The following is a 20304-nucleotide window of genomic DNA, read 5'->3' as shown; positions in this document are numbered from 1 at the left end:
ATTGCTCATTTTGTCCATTCACAGAGTTAATTCTTCTGTTTTCCATTAGGTCTATATGACATCACGAGATTATGGTAAATACTAACTAGCTAAATCATTTTAAGCTCTATGTAGAACGAGGAGGTCAATTTTGCTAGCACAAGTCATGAGTTACGGCAAAAGTCTATTTCAGAAGAGGTGAGCGCAGCAGTTGGGTCAGAAATTGAAGAGGGAGTTGATAAATGCAGGGACAAGAGACTTTCCGTTTCTACATAGAGCAGAGAAAACATAATAATTAACTGGGTGAATGGGCAAAATGAGCAATTGTAAGTACACAGTGCTATATGATATGATGATTGCAATATATTAAGTGCTTATTTAAAGAATTAAGCGAGGTGCAAAATACACGCACCTCCGTGTGTGCATCATCACAAATTGGACTCCAATCCCTGCTGGAATAACATTTATGACAGAGCGAAAGCCGCTTATTATGAATTTGATGAGCGGCAGTCACAAAGCCTCGTCCTGCCCCAGCTCCACCCACTTTGTCAGAGCTGTGCAAAAACTGCATAAGAATGTCAAGTCGCAGAATTTTACCACAGCCTCGAGTTGCGACAAAATTGTGCAACTGTTCAAATTTTTTTCGCCAGAATTCTGATGTAAAAACTTTAATGAATCAGGTCCAAAATTTGTGATCTGTAAAGGAAAAAAAATTAGAATCATCTTCCCTTCTAATGTTTCTACCTATCTGAACAAGTATCCTAATGGTTACTTCACTGTTCAAGTGTTGCATAACTTGGACAACAGGTCAGTTCCTACTGTTATCACTTGTTTGGACTCTATCTAGGGCTACATACTGTTTTCGGCCACATCTATTCTTAGTTACTCTACTCTTATGGCCCATCACACACAGCGAGATCGCTGATTTTGTGACACCACAGCGATCTCGCCAGCGATATCGCTGTGTGTGACATGTATCAGCGACCGGCCCCCTGCCGGGTATCGCTGATTGCGCTCAAACGTCCTGGGTCATTTTTTGATCGTTGGTCTCCCACTGGCCAGCACGCATCACTGCGTGTGACAGCGAGAGACCAACGATCAGCGACGCTGGGAGCTGGTTTCCAATGTAAACAGCGGGTACCTAAGAGCCGCGCGGCTCGTAGTTACCCGCCATTTACCTTGGAAACCAGCGTGCACATGGAATTTAGAACGTTTTATTCTAAGATAAATGCCATTAAAGATAAATGTTTTACCCTTGGATAAGAGAATGGGTAGTATTTACCTTAATTTTCCCATTTTTTTTAAATCACTGTAAATTTTTACTCCTTTGTTAGGATTTTAAATTTGTAACCAGATTTTAAAGATCACATTCACGTTAGATTAATGACAGGCAAACCCTACAATATCTGGGGAATCGGCCTACATGAACCTAATGTATATGAGGACCTACTGACTCTCTTCCAACCGATGACATGGAGGTAGAAGGAACAAGCATGTCTAATTTCGGACTGCTGGTATATTTGTTCTCTGGGAGATAAGAAGCCGTCAGAGTAGTCTCTCATAAAGAACACTGGAATGCTAGACCAAGGGAAGAGCTCTGGTATATGTGAGAATTGGGAGAGATAGTGTTCGGGTAAATGAGCGTTCGGCTGACAGCTATCTATTATGCATGGTTGGGGCTTTAGGGTGATTTTGCAAATGAGCTGTGATTATGTCCATAGATTTTTAGGGTGGAAATTTGTTACATAATAAAGAGTTGCGTAACTCTCATGAACAACCATAGAATGTGTACTATATCCATACTTTTCCTTTTTGAAGGTGTGAAATTTCAAAGTATAAGCATAAAAAAGTTCAAACAGAAAATTTAAGGAGTCATAAAGAGTTCCACCAATTCATTATGTTATGAGGTTTGCCAGTAGATTTCCATGCCCCAGTGCTACATCTTATGGAGCCCATTGCTCCAGTCATTATAAGTACAAAGATATAGCAGGCACGAGGCCTCATGACTCATTAAGAAATGTAACTTTTGCCACAATCAATTGCAAGATTTTTAAATTTTACATTTAAAATTGTACGGCATATAAATGGCCATGCCCGAAGTATAAAAAACTGGGAGCTTCAAATGTGCAGCATGATAATTCTGTTAAATGCTTGAGGATTTGCCAAATCATAAAACCCATATAGCTTCATGCTGTCAGATATGAAAATTGCATGCTGCTCTTTCTATGACCTCTGACTGTAACACTTCACTGCGTCTCTCACACTGATCAGTTCTGTTACTTATAATTTTTTTTTTACTCACCTTGTTTAACAGCAATTGAGGAACAGCACTCCAAGAAGCAACCATGCCAGCCGGTCGGTCACGCAATAAAAGAAGACAACTCATCCGGAGGGACTGCCATGCCAGAAGGAGACTTGCTACTAGAGGTGGGTGATAAAATGCTATCATTTCCTTAACGGCAGTCTATTAATAATTCAAAGCTTTCCCTTTGTGTATAGTAGATCTCTCTACTATTACACTTGGCTTGGCAAATCGCTCGTGCCACTGAAAGGGTAAGTCTGTTGCTGTTTAGGAAGATAAGACATGCAATGTTTTCCAACACCATGCTTGTTGTTGTTGTCCCTTACAGAAGAGAAGGCAATCAGAAAACATCTGAAAACGATTTATTCCTTAGAAAATCTGCATGAAAAAAGTGGAAAACTTCTGTTGTCTCTCTTTGTGTATTATACAAAACAAAGAGTGCCCTAAATAAAAAGTATGATGTTTCTGGGAAAAGATAAAATTATTAAAATACGTAGTCCTTCCTTCAAAACTCATTTTTCATGAGCAAGAGATACAGAAAATTTAGCAACTGTCACAAAACTTTTTCATATGCCAAAGTACGTGATATCAAAGATGGGTCTGTGCCAATCTGAAGTTAGACAGTAGAAATGGTGAAGAGTTTAGTGGATCTCTTACACTATCTCCCTCCAACCCCGCCAAAAAAGGTTGACAAATATAGGAATAAAACATTATGGATAGAGTTAGGGCCACTACTAAGACAAGACACAAAAAAGTTGTCAGAGCTCTAGTATATAGAAAGGCATTTCTGCATTATGAATATCTTGGTATGCAGGCATTCTATGTTGTATTATAGTGTGTGCAGCATGAACCTTAGGAGTAGGACACTTCGGTGATTCTTATCATTGAGACCAAATGTACAACTTTTTGCCCATCTGGGACAAATAAGTTCTAAAGCATGCGAAAAATGAACGAACGAAAAAAGAAGGTAGGAAGATTTTGTGTTTTATATATACCACATCCTGAGAGCTAAGGTGTGCCAAGGGAGGTGTACAATGCCTCTCACCACTTGAGACTCCACAAAATAATCTCAGCTCTGCGAAAGGAAAGTATGGAATTGATTACTATCGTACCAGATAACTGGAGAGTGTCTCATAAAAAGATTTATGAGCTGCCAGATTTGGTGGAGTGGTTGAATATTTCTATGGAATTTTGGCTTCTCTGTTTTTTTTCTGATGACCTATGATTTAGAGGAAGGCTGTGTAGATGGTTTCCTGCCCAAAATACTTTTGGAAGTTTTATCATGAAAGCCACTTGAGATTTAAGGCTTAATATTTCTCAGAAGGCATTTTTGAAATAATGCAATGCCCAATGTAATCCGCTTCTTTTAAAAAATGGTCACCAAATAAATTAACATAAAGGATCCCAATACAGTCATAAATCAAGCACTGGATGAGAAGTAGAGATTATAGTCCAACTATACACATTGTCTATATATATTTATACTTATCTCTGGTGAATAATTAACAGAGATAATAGGGAGTTAACGATTTATATACAGGGAATTATACCCATTAATAATGAATTGTACATACTGTATACATATAAAATATATGCATAACTATATGTGACCTTTAACTAACATTGATTTTTGCTTTCCTAATGTGAAATTCTAGATTTAAGCTGTTATATGATTCATACTGTCTGAATCACAGGTAGCATTAAATCAGTCTTGCAGCTGTGTAAGTTTTACTCAAATGCACCTGCATTTCTGAAAAAGGCTGATGACTGAGGCTACAATTCATTAAAGCTTTTACTACACAAAACTGGGGTAAAAAGCTTTGAAAAGTCGCAATATTTTTGACCAATAATGAGTTTCACAAAAATGTAGCATCTCTTGCCATTTTCATTGTCACTTACTGGAGTAACATTTCTGGTAAAGCACACGGAGGTGCATGCTATTGAGAAGATGTGCCTAATTCATTAAGTGGCATACATACTGTTAATGAATTAAGCTCTTGGTACTCTAGCGAGCCTTTCATTAAGACTGACATGTGCAACACCAGTCTTAAAGGCCATGTGCAACACCAGTCTTTAAGGCGTTGTCTACTACTCGGACAACCCCTTCCCAATCCCTATGTGGCCAGTCAGTGACTACTTCTCTCTCCCTACCTTCAGAGATATCACATACATCCATAGATAGTAAGAGAGAAGCAGCATTCACTTAATAATAGTAATAATCTTCCTCCGGATGTGTGTTATTTGTCTGAAGGCGAGTGGAGTGATGTGACCGCTGATTGGCCACAGGGATCCCTTGACATAACAATGTTATGAGATCCATGGGACAGCCAGTGCTAACTCCACTAGAACAGCACCAACACTGGAGGTGAGTATAGCTCTGATTGTTTTACAAGGGGAAAACATAGGGATTTAGAAAGGGTTGTCCGAGTAGCGGAAACCCCTTTAATGAACAAACACCTAAATGTCTCAGAAAACTATTCAGTGACTGGTCCATAGCAGTTTCTCCCAAGCCTGATCCCTTTGACTGACAGGTCTCTCTTAGAAATGAGCTGAGCAGGCAAAGTTTTACCTCACCTGTTCGTGCAGCTTTCCCTGGGAAATTCAGTTTGCAGAGAAGTTACTAGAAAATAAGTTTATCTCTTATTATGCTCTGGGGCTTCTCCAAACCTCAGAGAATAATAATAATAATGTAGAAAGAAAAAGTTGTTACCTTCCTGGTCAATCTCCACTCTTTACCATTACCCGTCTGGTCCTCACCGCATCTCAGATCACCGATGTGTGTGCTGAAATCCCCAGGCCAGGACTTCCAGCTTCGGTGGAGCCCTGGAAGGTTTCACATATGCACGTACAAGGTCTCATAGCATCATGATTCTACCAGGCTCTCATCAAAAGTAGAAGTCCCAGCCCTCAGCTAGAGGCCCAAGGATTTTATGCAAGCAAGGCGATCTGAAGATGTAAAGATTATATATATATACTAGCTGAAGAGCTCGGCGTTGCCTGGGCGTAGTAACCAACTGTGGTTAGTTATAACAAATTATAATGATTATATTGCACCTAAAACCATTTCACATCATATATTCAACACTACAGATTTGCAACACAAATTAACTAAACTATTACCCAAGTATCCTATCCCGTGTGATACTGACTGCTGAGCAGTGTATCTAATCCTATCCTGTGTGATACTGACTGCTGAGCAGTGTATCTAATCCTATCCTGTGTGATACTGACTGCTGAGCAGTGTATCTAATCCTATCATGTGTGCTACTGACTGCTCAGCCGTGTATCTAATACTGTCCTGTGTGATACTGACTGCTGAGACGTGTATCTAATCCTATCCTGTGTGATACTGACTGCTGAGCTGTGGATCTAATCCTATCCTGTGTGATACTGACTGCTGAGCAGTGTATCTAATCCTATCCTGTGTGATACTGACTGCTGAGACGTGTATCTAATCCTATCCTGTGTGATACTGTCTGCTGAGCCGTGTATCTAATCCTCTCCTGTGTGATACTGACTGCTGAGACGTGTATCTAATCCTATCCTGTGTGATACTGTCTGCTGAGCTGTGTATCTAATCCTATCCTGTGTGATACTGACTGCTGAGCCGTGTATCCAATCCTATCCTGTGTGATACTGACTGCTGAGCCGTGTATATAATCCTATCCTGTGTGATACTGACTGCTGAGCCGTGTATATTATCCTATTCTGCGTGATACTGTCTGCTGAGCCATGTATCTAATAGACGATAACACCATAGAAATGATAAGAATAATAGGCCTCAGTTACCACAACTGTCTACAAAGAAAACTGTTGCTGATAGCAACCAATCACAGCTCATTTTTCATCTTTTAAACAGCTCTGGGACAGCATGGCGAGTTTTGAGTGGCGACTTTTGTGTTTTGATTTTATGTGGCGAGGTTAGTGCATGTGTGGTGAAATGTGTGCTGAGGGTGGTATATGTGTTGACGCACGTGGTAGTGTGTGGAGCATTTTGTGTGTGTGTTCATATCCCCGTGTGTGGTGAGTATCCCATGTCAGGGCCCCACCTTAGCAACTGTATGGTATATACTCTTTGGCGCCATCGCTCTCATTCTTTAAGTCCCCCTTGTTCACATCTGGCAGCTGTCAATTTGCCTCCAACACTTTTCCTTTCACTTTTTCCCCATTATGTAGATAGGGGCAAAATTGTTTGGTGAATTGGATCGCGCGGGGTTAAAATTTCGCTTCACAACATAGCCTATAACGCTCTCGGGGTCCAGACGTGTGACTGTGCCAAATTTTGTGGCTGTAGCTGCGATGGTGCGGATGCCAATCCCGGACATACACACACACATATATACACACACCCACATTGAGCTTTATATAATATATATATATACAGTATATATATATATACAGTATATATATATATATATAGCTTCAAAATTAAGTTTTTAAATGAAGGTCTTTATTATTAAGGGAAAAAGAAATCCATACATACTGGGCCCTGTGTGAAAAGTGATTGCCCCTCAAACCTAATGACTGATTGGGCCGCCATTAGCAGCAACAACTGCAATCAAGCATTTGCGATAACAGACAATGAGTCTTATTGAAGGAATTTTGGCACACATACTGTATCTTTGCAAAATTGTTGTAATTCAGCCACATTTGTTGGGTTTCCAAGCATGAACGGCTTTTTCAAGGACATGCCACAGCATCTCAATCGGATTAAGGTCAGGACTTTGATTAGGCCACTTTAAAGTCTTTATCTTGTTTTTCTTAACCCCTTTCTGACATTTGACGTACTATCCCGCCCACGGTACCCGGGCCCCTATTGCCAGGAACGGGATAGTATGTAATCGCGATCAGCGGCGCTCCCGGGGGAGCGCCGCTGATCGCGGCCGGGTGTCAGCTGATTATCACATGATCGCAGTGTACCGGGGTTAAGAGAAGCATCGGCAGGGAGGGGGCTCCCTCCATGCTTCCCTGAGACCCCCGGAGCAGCGCGATGTGCTGCGCTGCTCTGGAGGCCTCCTTCCCTGCAGGCCCCCGGATCCAAGTTGGCTGCGGGGGCTGTTATGAATGAGTCACCGTAGGAGGCAAAAACAGAAATGCGAGCTAAGTCCAGAAAACCAGAGAAGTTGGCAGCTATCGGATTGCAGACCCCTGAACCTATCAACAACAACTAGCAGTAGCCGTGGGGGGTTCCTACGGTGCCCTAGACCCCTCATTCACAGCCGGAGAACTACATAGCCTAAAGACAGAAAGGGAAATCTAAACTGCCCCAGAGCAGACCCCAAAGCAATAGGCAGCCCCCAACATACAGTTGTGGCCAAAAGTATTGACACCCCTGCGATTTTGTCAGATAATACTCAGTTTCTTCCTGAAAATGATTGCAAACACAAATTCTTTGGTATTATTATCTTCATTTAATTTGTCTTATATTAAAAAACACAAAAGAGAATGAAGCAAAAAGCAAAACATTGATCATTTCACACAAAACTCCAAAAATGGGCCGGACAAAAGTATTGGCACCCTCAGCCTAATACTTGGTTGCACAACCTTTAGCCAAAATAACTGCAACCAACCGCTTCCTTTAACCATCAATGAGATTCTTACAATGCTCTGCTGGAATTTTAGACCATTCTTCTTTGGCAAACTGCTCCAGGTCCCTGATATTTGAAGGGTGCCTTCTCCAAACTGCCATTTTTAGATCTCTCCACAGGTGTTCTATGGGATTCAGGTCTGGACTCATTGCTGGCCACCTTAGATGTCTCCAGTGCTTTCTCTCAAACCATTTTCTAGTGCTTTTTGAAGTGTGTTTTGGGTCATTGTCCTGCTGGAAGACCCATGACCTCTGAGGGAGACCCAGCTTTCTCACACTGGGCCCTACATTATGCTGCAAAATTTGTTGGTAGTCTTCAGACTTCATAATGCCATGCATACGGTCAAGGAGTCAAGTGCCAGAGGCAGCACAGCAACCCCAAAACATCAGGGAACCTCCGCCATGTTTGACTGTAGGGACCGTGTTTTTTTCTTTGAATGCCTCTTTTTTCTCCTGTAAACTCTATGTTGATGCCTTTGCCCAAAAAGCTATATTTTTGTCTCATCTGACCAGAGAACATTCTTCCAAAAACATTTTAGGCTTTTTCAGGTAAGTTTTGGCAAACTCCAGCCTGGCTTTTTTATGTCTCGGGGTAAGAAGTGGGGTCTTCCTGGGTCTCCTACCATACAGTCCCTTTTCATTCAGACGCCGACGGATAGTACCGGTTGACAATGTTGCACCCTCGGACTGCAGGGCAGCTTGAACTTGTTTGGATGTTAGTCGAGGTTCTTTAGCCAACATCCGCACAATCTTGCGTTGAAATCTCTTGTCAATTTTTCTTTTCCGTCCACATCTAGGGAGGTTAGCCACAGTGCCATGGGCTTTAAACTTATTGATGACACTGCGCACGGTAGACACAGGAACATTCAGGTCTTTGGAGATGGACTTGTAGCCTTGAGATTGCTCATGCTTCCTCACAATTTGGTTTCTCAAGTCCTCAGACAGTTCTTTGGTCTTCTTTCTTTTCTCCATGCTCAATGTGGTACACACAACGACACAGGACAGAGGTTGAGTCAACTTTAATCCATGTCAACTGGCTGCAAGTGTGATTTAGTTATTGCCAACACCTGTTAGGTGCCACAGGTAAGTTACAGGTGCTGTTAATTACACAAATTAGAGAAGCATCACATGATTTTTCGAACAGTGCCAATACTTTTGTCCACCCTCTTTTTTATGTTTGGTGTGGAATTATATCCAATTTGGCTTTAGGACAAATCTTTTTGTGTTTTTTCATTTAAGACAAATTAAATGAAGATAATAATACCAAAGAATTTGTGTTTGCAATCATTTTCAGGAAGAAACTGAGTATTATCTGACAAAATTGCAGGGGTGTTAATACTTTTTGCCACAACTGTATAGTGACAGTGAAGCAAGAAGAAAAAGCACTAACACAGATAGAAAGATAGACTGAGCAAATGATGGGGCCCAAGCTAAATAGATGGGACAGGATAGAAAAGCTGCTGTCTGGAATCCGCCAAAAACCCTATCAAAACAAGGGCCAACAGACTGACATGGAAAAAGGCCCTGAAGACGCTAGGCTTCAAAAAGACTATGTCAGTATTCAGGTATTTTCTGAAGACAGAGCAAAAAGACAAAAAGGAATTCAGCTCACCCCAGCAGGGAATGGCAGAATCCAGAAAAGCAAGGCAAAATAAAACCAAAACACAAATGCAAAAGGCAAAGCAGCAAACTTAGCTTTGGAGGAGCAGGAATCAGACTGGTCTCCTAGAATCCCTCAGAGAAATCACCAGCGAGGCAGAAGGGCGTCGGCTGCCTTATATCCAGTCAGCAACTCCCGTCACCCAGTCATCCTCTACCAGCTCAGGTGTTTGGTAATCAGCCTCACTACCTTCCTTCACCAGAGGAGTTCATCAGACCTCAATGGTGAAGGGGAAAATGAACTCATAACAGTACCTCCCCCTTGAGGAGGGGTCACCGAACCCTCATCCACGCCACCAGGGCGATCAGGGTGAGCCCGATGAAAGGCACGCACCAATCTTTTGGCATGAATATCAGAGGCAGAGACCCAGGAATTATCCTCCTGACCATAACCCTTCCACTTAACCAAATACTGGAGTTTCCGTGTAGCCAGACCGGAATCCGGTATCTTCTCTACCTCATATTCCATGTTACCTTCCGGAGGTGCCACCCCAGGAACTACTGGTTCAACAAACCTCTTCAACAAGGACTTATGAAACACATTATGGATTTTAAATGTGACAGGAAGAGCCAAGCGAAAAGAGACCGGATTAATAATCTCCAAAATCTTGTAAGGTCCAATAAATCTAGGCTTAAACTTAGGAGAAGCCACCTTCATAGCAATATTTTTTGATGATAACCAAACCATATCACCAACCTTAAACTGGGGACCAATGGTCCTATGTCGGTTGGAAAACCGCTGGGCCTTTTCCTGGGAGAGAGATAACTTATCCACCACTTGGCCCCAGATCTGGTGCATTCTCTCCACCACAGTGTCAACACCTGGGCAGGCAGAAGGCTCCACCTGCCCTGAAGAAAATCGAGGATGAAACCCAAAGTTACAAAAAAAAGGTGACATCAAAGTGGCAGAACTAGCTCTATTATTTAAAGCAAATTCGGCCAAGGGCAAAAATGAAACCCAATCATCCTGATCAGCGGAAATAAAACATCTCAAATACAACTCCAAGGTCTGGTTTGTTCTCTCCGTCTGCCCATTGGTCTGAGGGTGAAACGCAGAGGAGAAGGACAACTGAATTCCCAGCTTGGAACAGAAAGTCCTCCAAAATCTAGACACAAACTGAACTCCTCTGTCAGATACAATGTTCTCAGGAATCCCGTGCAAGCGAGCCACCTGTTGCAAAAACAGGGGCACCAACTCAGAGGAAGATGGCAACTTAGGGAGTGGTACAAGATGAACCATCTTAGAGAACCTATCACAAATCACCCAAATAACAGTCATTCTCTGAGAGACAGGCATATCAGAGATGAAATCCATTGAAATATGGGTCCATGGCCTCCTGGGGACCGGCAAAGGCATCAACAACCCACTAGAGCGAGAACAAGGTTTATACCGGGAGCAAGTCCCACAGGACTGAACAAAATTCCTGACATCACGAGACAAGGCGGGCCACCAAAAAGACCGACTCACCAGATCTCTAGTACCAAAAATACCTGGATGACCAGCCAATGCAGAGCAATGAACTTCAGACATCACTCTCTTCTTCCACTGGTCAGGAACATACAACTTTCCACTGGGACAACGCTCAGGTTTGTCCTCCTGGAACTCTTCCAGAGCACGTCTCAAATCGGGCGAGATGGCAGAAAGAACTACCCCTTCGCCTAAGATGGTAGCAGGCTTGGTCACCACAGGAGAATCAGCAAAGAAGCTCCTAGAAAGAGCATCAGCCTTGACATTCTTAGTTCCAGGAAGAAAAGAGACCACAAAATCAAAATGTGTAAAAAACAAGGCCCATCTAGCCTGTCTAGGGTTCAAGCGTTTGGCCGACTCCAGGTAAATCAAATTCTTGTGGTCAGTGAGGACCACGACTTGATGTTTAGCTCCCTCCAACCAATGTCTCCACTCCTCAAATGCCCATTTCATGGCTAACAGTTCCCGATTCCCCACATCATAGTTACGTTCAGATGGGGAGAACTTTCAGGAAAAGAAAGCACAGGGATTCATTTTAGATGTTACAGGATCCTTTTGGGACAAAACAGCTCCTGCACCAATCTCAGAAGTGTCCACCTCTACCTGGAACGGGAGCGAGACATCAGGTTGCCGCAAGACCGGGGCAGAAGTGAATCTTCGCTTCAGCTCCTGAAAGGAAGAAACAGCCTCCGGAGACCAATTCAACACATCAGCACCCTTCTTAGTCAGATCAGTCAATGGCTTGGCAATACTAGAAAATTTTGCTATAAATTTCCGATAAAAATTAGCAAAACCCAAAAACTTCTGAAGGGCCTTCAAAGAAGTGGGCTGAACCCAATCATAAATGGCCTGTACCTTGGCCGGGTCCATTTCAATAGTTGACGGAGACAAAATAAATCCCAAAAATGAAATCCTCTGTACCCCAAAAAGGCATTTCGATCCTTTGACATACAAGGAATTCTCCCTCAAGATCCGGAACACAGTCCGAACATGTTCCACATGAGAATCCCAATCCTTGGAGAAGATCAAAATATCATCCAGATAGATAATCAAAAATTTATCCACAAAGTCTAGGAAAATATCGTTCATGAAGCACTGGAAGACAGAAGGGGCATTAGTGAGCCCAAAAAGCATCACCAGGTACTCAAAATGTCCCTCTGGAGTATTAAACGCCGTCTTCCATTCATCCCCATGCTTAATGCGGATAAGATTATACGCCCCCCTGAGGTCAAGCTTGGTAAACCAGCAAGCACCTTTAACTCTGGAGAATAGATCCGAAATCAGGGGTAACGGATACTGATATTTAATAGTAATTTTGTTGAGGGCACGATAATCAATACAAGGCCTTAATGAACCATCCTTTTTGGCCACGAAAAAAAACCCAGCACCTAATGGTGAAGAGGATGGTCTAATATGACCCTTCTCCAACGCCTCCTTAATATAGGATCGCATAGCCTCGTGCTCGGGTACAGATAAATTGAAGAGCCGACCCTTGGGAAATTTACACCCCGGGCTCAGTTCAATTGCACAGTCATAATTCCTATGAGGAGGCAAAGACACAGACTCATTCTCACTAAATACATCATAAAAGTCCGCCAAATAGTCAGGAGCATCATGTAACTGAGGAGAGGTGCAAAAAATCGGAGCCTCACTAAGGGCACACCGACAACCCCAACTCACCACAGACACAGATTTCCAATCTAAAACTGGATTATGAATTTGCAACCAGGGAAACCCCAGAACAATGGTATCATGCAAATTATGCAACACCAAAAATCTGCAATTTTCTTGATGGTCTGGGGCGACCCGCATTACCACCTGGGTCCAAAACTGAGGTTTATTTTTCGCCAAAGGAGTAGCATCAATCCCCCTCAAAGGGATAGGCGTCCGCAGAGGTGTCATAGGAAATCCACAACGTTTAGCAAAATCCAAGTCCATTAGGTTCAGGGCTGCTCGCGAATCCACAAAAGCCTTGGCGGAAAATGTGGACAGGGAGCAGATCATAGTAATTGCCAGAAGAAACTTAGGTTGAACACCACCCACAGAAAACGTGTGTACAAAACGTTTCTCTCGTTTAGGACAGACAGAAATAATATGCGAGGCATCTCCACAAAAAAAACACAGCTTATTACGCCTTCTGAACTCCTGACGTTGCTCCCTGCACAAAACTCAATCACATTGCATAGGTTCAGACACTTGTTCAACAGGTGGCAACACCTCTCGTGCAATCCTGCATTCACATAAACGCCGATCAACCTGAATGGCTAATGACATAGAATCATCAAGACCAGAGGGAACAGGAAATCCCACCATAGTATCTTTTATGGCTTCTGACAAACCCTTCCGAAAGAGAGCTGCCAAAGCATTATCATTCCAGGTAGTAAGGACCGCCCACTTTCGGAATTTTTGACAGTACAATTCTGCAGAATCTCGACCCTGGCTCAATGCCAACAGGGTCTTTTCAGCCTGATCAATAGCATTAGGTTCGTCATACAACAACCCCAAGGCATGAAAGAATGCGTTCACATTAGTCAGAATAGGATCATCTGGTTTCAAAGAAAACGCCCAATCCTGGGGATCGCCACGCAGCAAAGAGATGACAATTTTTACCTGCTGCGCGGAGCTCCCTGACGAGTTAGGCTTCAAGGCAAAAAATAATTTACAATTATTTTTGAAATTCAAAAATTTAGACCGATCCCCAAAAAACACATCAGGAGTAGGGATCTTTGGTTCAGCAGCATGTGAATGAGCAAGGTAGGCGAAAATTCCCCGCACTTCTGCAGCGAGCTGCTCCACACAATCAGACAATTGCTTTATCTCCATTGAGAGAAAAAAAATTCCCCCTACGGCCTCAGAGATATAGAGGAAAAAATATACACACTTTTTTTTTTTTTACAATTCTTTCCTGCTATTGAGTATCCTAGGATCTGCGGTATGGCTGGTGATTCTGTTATGAATTTGTCACCGTAGGAGGCAAAAACAGAAATGCGAGCTAAGTCCAGAAAACCAGAGAAGTTGGCAGCTATCGGATTGCAGACCCCTGAACCTATCAACAACAACTAGCAGTAGCCGTGGGGGGTTCCTACGGTGCCCTAGACTCCTCGATCACAGCCGGAGAACTACATAGCCTAAAGACAGAAAGGGAAATCTAAACTGCCCCAGAGCAGACCCCAAAGCAATAGGCAGCCCCCAACATATAATGACGGTGAAGCAAGAAGAAAAAACACTAACACAGATAGAAAGATAGACTGAGCAAATGATGGGGCCCAAGCTAACTAGATAGGACAGGATAGAAAAGCTGCTGTCTGCAATCTGCCAAAAACCCTATTAAAACAAGGGCCAACAGACTGACATGGAAAAAGGCCCTGAAGACGCTAGGCTTCAAAAAGACTATGTCAGTATTCAGGTATTTTCTGAAGACAGAGCAAAAAGACAAAAAGGAATTCAGCTCACCCCAGCAGGGAATGGCAGAATCCAGAAAAGCAAGGCAAAATAAAACCAAAACACAAATGCAAAAGGCAAAGCAGCAAACTTAGCTTTGGAGGAGCAGGAATCAGACTGGTCTCCTAGAATCCCTCAGAGAAATCACCAGCAAGGCAGAAGGGCGTCAGCTGCCTTACATCCAGTCAGCAATTCCCGTCATCCAGTCATCCTCTACCAGCTCAGGTGTTTGGTAATCAGCCTCACTACCTTCCTTCACCAGAAGAGGGAGTTCATCAGACCTCAATGGTGAAGGGGAAAATTAACTCATAACAGGGGCCTTCGGGGGCCTGCAGGGAAGCAGCTTCCTCAGTGCCTGCAGAGAGCAGACAGTGAGGAAGCCTCTGCAGCGCCTGTCAGATCGTTGATCTGACACAGCGCTGTGTGAAGTGTCAGATCAGCGATCTGACACATGACAGTGATGTCCCCCCTGGGACAATGTAGTAAAGTAAAAAAAAGTGTAAAATAATTTATAAAAAATCGCTAAATAAATAAAAAAAATATATATTCCCTAATAAATTCATTTTTTGGAAATAAAAAAAAACCAATAAAAGTGCAGCAAGTGCCCAGAGAGCGTGTGGTGCGGTGAGGACGCGGTCAGGCGCTCAGGTACACATCGTGACGGAACATGCTGAGTCTGGGGGGGACAGTGGAGTCTCGGGGACAGAGAGGTCTGGAGGGGACAGAGAGGTCTGGGGGGAGAGAGAGAAGTCCGGAGGGGACAGAAGGGACAGAGGACTAGAGGGGTCAGATGAGTCCAGAGGGGACTGAGGAGTATGAGGGAGAGAAAGGAGTCCAGAGAGGACTAGAGGGGACAGAGGAGTCTGGGGTGGACAGAGGAGTACAGAGGGGACACAGAAGTCTGGGGTGGACAGAGGAGAACAGAGGAGTCTGGGGTAGACACAAAAGTTTGGGGTGTACAGAGGAGTACAGAGGGTACACAGGAGTCTGAGGTGGACAGAGGAGTACAGAGGGGACACAGGAGTCTGGGGTGGACAGATGAGTACAGAGGGCACACAGAAGTCTGGGGTGGACAGAGGAGAACAGAGGAGTCTGGGGTAGACACAGGAGTTTGGGGTGGACAGAGGAGTACAGAGGGGACACAGGAGTCTGGGGTGGACAGAGGAGTACAGAGGGGACACAGAAGTCTGGGGTGGACAGAGGAGAACAGAGGAGTCTGGGGTAGACACAGGAGTTTGGGGTGGACAGAGGAGTACAGAGAGGACACAGGAGTTTGGGGTGGACAGAGGACACAGGAGTCTGGGGTGGACAGAGGAGTACAGAGGGGACACAGGAGACAGGGGTGGACATAGGAGTACAGAGGGGACACCAGAGTTTGGGGTGGACAGAGGGGACAGAGGAGTCTGGGGTGGACAGAGGAGTCTGGGGTGGACAGAAGGGAAAGAGGACCTGTGCCTGCCTATTCGGGACCTGTGCAGCACTGTGCTGCCTATTGGGGACCTGTGCAGCACTGTGCTGCCTATTGGGGACATGTGCCTGCCTTTTGGGGACCTGTGCTGCTATTGGGGACGTGTGCTGCCTATAGGGAACAATGCTGCCTATTGGGGACCTGTGCTGCCTATTGGGGACCTGTGCTGACTATAGGGACCTGTGCTGTCTATTGGGGACCTGTGCTGTGTATTGGGGACCTGTGCTGCCTATTGGGGACCTGTGCTGCCTTTTGGGGACCAGTGCTGCCTATTGGGGACCTGTGCTGCCTATTAGGGAACAATGCTGCCTTTTGGGGACCTGTGCTGCCTATTGAGGATCCGTGCTGCCTACAGGGGACAATGCTGCCTATTGGGGACCTGTGCCTGCCTATTGGGGAACAATGCTGCCTATTGGGGACCTGTGCCTGCCTATTGGGGACCTGTGCCTGCCTACTGGGGAACAATGCTGCCTATTGTGGACCTGTGCTGTCTATTGGGGACCTGTGCTGCCTATAGGGAACAATGCTGCCTAATGAGGACCTGTGCTGCCTATAGGGAACAGCTCCTTGACTGTGCCCCTACTTGTATATGTTTGAGGAAAAGGTGCGTGTAAATGGGTGTGGCTTAATAATGGGTGTGTCTTAAAATGGGTGTGTCTTAAAATGGGTGTGGTTTTCCTACAAACAAACATAGAACCTGTTGTTAAAAATTTGAATCCCACCACTGTATCAGGGGCTCTCCAAAGCCAACATGACACCCGCAGACCTTTCCATCAAAGTCTGCATTCCAAAACGTCACTACTTCCCTTCCGAGCCCCGACGTGTGCCCATACAGTAGTTTTCTCCCACATATAGGATATCTGCGTACTCAGGACAAATTGGACAACAACTTTTGGGGTCCAATTTCTCCTGTTACCCTTGGGAAAATAAAAAAATTGGGGACTAATTGATCATGTTTGTGGAAAAAATAAGATTTTTTTATTTTCACTCCCGGGCGTTATAAACTTCTGTGAAGCCCTTGGGGGTTCAAAGTGCTCGCCACACATCTAGATAAGTTCCTTGGGGGGTCTAGTTTCCAAAATGGTGTCATTTGTCGGGGGTTTCCACTGTTTTGGCACATCAGGGGATTTCCAAACGCGACATGGTGTCCGATCTCAATTCCAGCCAAAAAGTCAAATGGCGCTGCTTGCCTTCCGAGCTCTGCCATGTGCCCAAATAGTCGTTTACACCCACTTATGGGGTATCAGCCTACTCAGAACAAATTGCACAATATCTTTTGGCGTCCTGCTGCCCTTGGGAAAATAAAAATTGGGGATGAAAAGATAACAGTGGTTCCCCCCCACATATCAGGTATCAGCGTACTCAGGACAAATTGCACAATAACTTTAATTTTTTGGTGAAATAAAGTTAAATGTTCATTTTTTTTTTAAACATTCAAAAAAATTCGGTTTTTAGAATGATATCACTTTTGGGTATTTTCTATCATATAGACCCCTCAAACTGACTTCAAATGTGATGTGGTCCATAAAAATAAAATGGTGTTGCAAAAATGAGAAATCGCTGGTCAACTTTTAACCCTTATAACTTCATAACAAAAAAAAATTTTGGTTCCAAAATTGTGCTGATGTAAAGTAAATGTTATGTGGGAAATGTTATTTATTAATTTTTTTGTGTGCCATATCTCTGTGATTTAAGGGAATAAAAATTAAAAGTTGGAAAATTGAGACATTTTCAAAATTTTCGCCAATATTTCTGTTTTTTTCACAAATAAACGCAAGTTATATGAATGAAATTTTACCACTAACATGAAGTACAATATGTCACGAGAAAACAATGTCAGAATCACCGGGATCCATGGAAGCGTTCCAGAGTTATTACCTCATAATGGGACAGTGGTCAGAATTGTAAAAATTGGCCCGGTCATGAACGTGCAAACTACCCTTGGGGGTAAAGGGGTTAAGCCATTCAGAGGTAGACTTGTGGGTGTGTTGTGGATAATTGTCCTGCTGCATGACCCAAGTGCGTTTCAGCTTGAGGTCATGAACCATGAGCCAGACATTCTCCTTCAGAATTTTTTGGTAGACAGCAGAATTCATGGTTTCATTTACCACAGCAAGTCTTCCAGGTCCTGAAGCAGCAAAACTGCCCCTGACCATCACACTACCATGACCATATTTTACTGTTCACATGATGTTCCTTTTCTGAAATGCTGTGTTACTTCTATGCGAGATGTAAAGTTCAACTTTTTTCTCATTAGTCCACAGAGCATTCTCTCAAAATTCTTGGGGACCATCATGAAGTTTTACAGCAAAACTGAGACTAAGCTCTCTGCCATGCCGGACATTTTTGCTCAGTCTATTTCTTATGGTGGCGTCATGAACAGTAACCTTAACTGATAGAAGTGAGGCCTGCAGTTCTTTGGATGTTGTTGTAGAGTCTTTTGTGACCTCATGAGACGTTGCTGTGCTCTTGGGGTAATTTTGGTCGGCCCCAACTGTTCACAACAGTTCACAACTGTTCTTTGGATTGCAGCATTATGTCTAGCTTTTGAGGATCTTTTGCTCTACTTTACTTTGTCAGGCAGGTCCTATTTAAGTGATTTCTTGATTGGGAACAGGCATGGAAGAAGAAAGGTCTGCATATGGCTAAGGAATTTAAACTCAGCTTCCTAAAAGATGTGATAAACCACAGTTCATTTATGTTTTTTATGGAGGGGGACAATCACTTTTACACACAGGGACCTGTAGATTTGGATTTTTTTCCCTTAAAAATAAAGACCTTCATTTAAAAACTGCATTTTGTGGTTACTTGTGTCATCGTTATCTAATATTTAAACTTGTTTGGTGATCTGAAACATTTAAGTGTGACAAACATGCAAAAGAATAAGAAATAAGGAAGGGGGCAAACACTTTTTCACACAACTGTATATAGCTTGATTGCCTTTTATGGTTCAGAAAAATGTCTGCCAGTGGCCATCATTTTGCTGAATCCACATTTTAGCAAACTACAAAATATCTGATATTTTGGCTAATGCATATTTTTGTAAAATTCAAGTAGAATTAAATTCCATTCAAATGTATTCATTCATCTCTCATGTCTCCCTGCATATACAAATAAGCAGACATCTGTGAGACTAGGGAAGTGGAGCAGGAGAAGGCACCGGCGTCCGGCCTCTTGGTCTAGTCTGCTGAAGCACATAGTCACTGGTTAGATTTACAAAGTATGCTTAGCTGTTTCTAAGTAAAACATACCTGACTGCAATACCGCAGTGAGACTCTGATTCATGTTGCCGGTGGTTTTGGCAGATGACAGGTTCTCTTTAATGGTGAAGTGAGCATTAAATGTAAAGGGAAGACGTAACCGCACATGAACAACATCCTCCCATTCATTTTTATACCCTAATGTAAAATGTGACACATAGTCATGAGCTTGGAAGTTTCCGTTTCAGCTAGTTGTGTGATGTGACACTCATACCTGGATGTGCTTTAACTTCATCGAGATAATTTATTATATAATGAAACTGTTTCAGAATGAATAATAATTAAAATCACTTCTAGCTTTTTACATGAATGACTACCACTATCAATTTGCAATGCTTGACCATGGAGTGACGGAATATTTATTCATTTATTTATATTACTCACTTATGTAGCGCCAATGGGGGACATGCAATGGGGGTATACTAAATAAATACCTTATGCTTTAACAAGTGCTTGTGTTCCCATAGACTCTAATGTGTTATTTTGGCGCATTTTGTGTGCAAGCGTGCGCATGCATTTTTTTTATGCCGTTGGACGGACCCAAAAATGGAATAGGTTGCGTCTGGCACGCCTAGGCACACACTACAAAAAACGCATGCACATGAAAACGCATACGAACGCATGCAAATTCTAGACCATGCACGCGCACGATGCGCTGCGCTAAAAATCGCTAATGTGAAACCAGCCTGAGTAAAAGTAATAATAGCATGTCTTCACTGATCTCCTATCCCAATATGCAGTGCATTGGTTTCTTTATAATTTTCAATCACAGAGTGGCTTAAATGTAGAGATTAAAGAACGGAGCAGTAAGTAGAATCATAGACATGTTAGAATCAATCTGGCGAGTAAGAATAGGCTAAAAATAGGCTATACACTTGGTATTTATAGCACTGTAGGGAAGCACATTAGTACTTTTACCTATAGATAAGGATTAAGTAACAGAAACTGATCCTGAAAAGCTTGCCAGTAGAGTTGAGCGACTTTTGGTTTTTTTGGGTCGCGTTTCGTTTCGTGAAACCCGACTTTTCCAAAAGTCGGGTCGAGCAAGATCGTCCGATTATAGGGAAAAGTCGGGGTCGTCCCGAAACACGAAACCCAATGTATGTCAATGGGGAATAAAAGTCGGCAGTGAGAGGAGGA

The 20304-nt window shown here is 43.2% G+C and overlaps 1 protein-coding gene across 2 annotated transcripts in view; it reads left to right on the top strand.

Moving 5' to 3' along the window:
- AHRR (aryl hydrocarbon receptor repressor) overlaps positions 1-20304 on the top strand; it is a 480666-nt gene that overhangs the window by 302818 nt on the left and 157544 nt on the right. For both annotated transcript variants that reach the window (XM_073587798.1, XM_073587799.1), the window contains one exon: positions 2294-2406. In XM_073587798.1, coding sequence (XP_073443899.1) covers positions 2294-2406 — 113 coding nt within the window. The remainder of the gene's footprint in view (positions 1-2293; positions 2407-20304) is intronic.

Source organism: Dendrobates tinctorius, unplaced genomic scaffold (assembly GCF_039654945.1).
Source record: "Dendrobates tinctorius isolate UK_male_01 unplaced genomic scaffold, ASM3965494v1 ptg000102l, whole genome shotgun sequence".
Lineage (NCBI taxonomy): Eukaryota > Metazoa > Chordata > Amphibia > Anura > Dendrobatidae > Dendrobates > Dendrobates tinctorius.
Note: the sequence above shows the minus strand (reverse complement) of the source record. Positions and strands in the feature narration are given on the sequence as shown.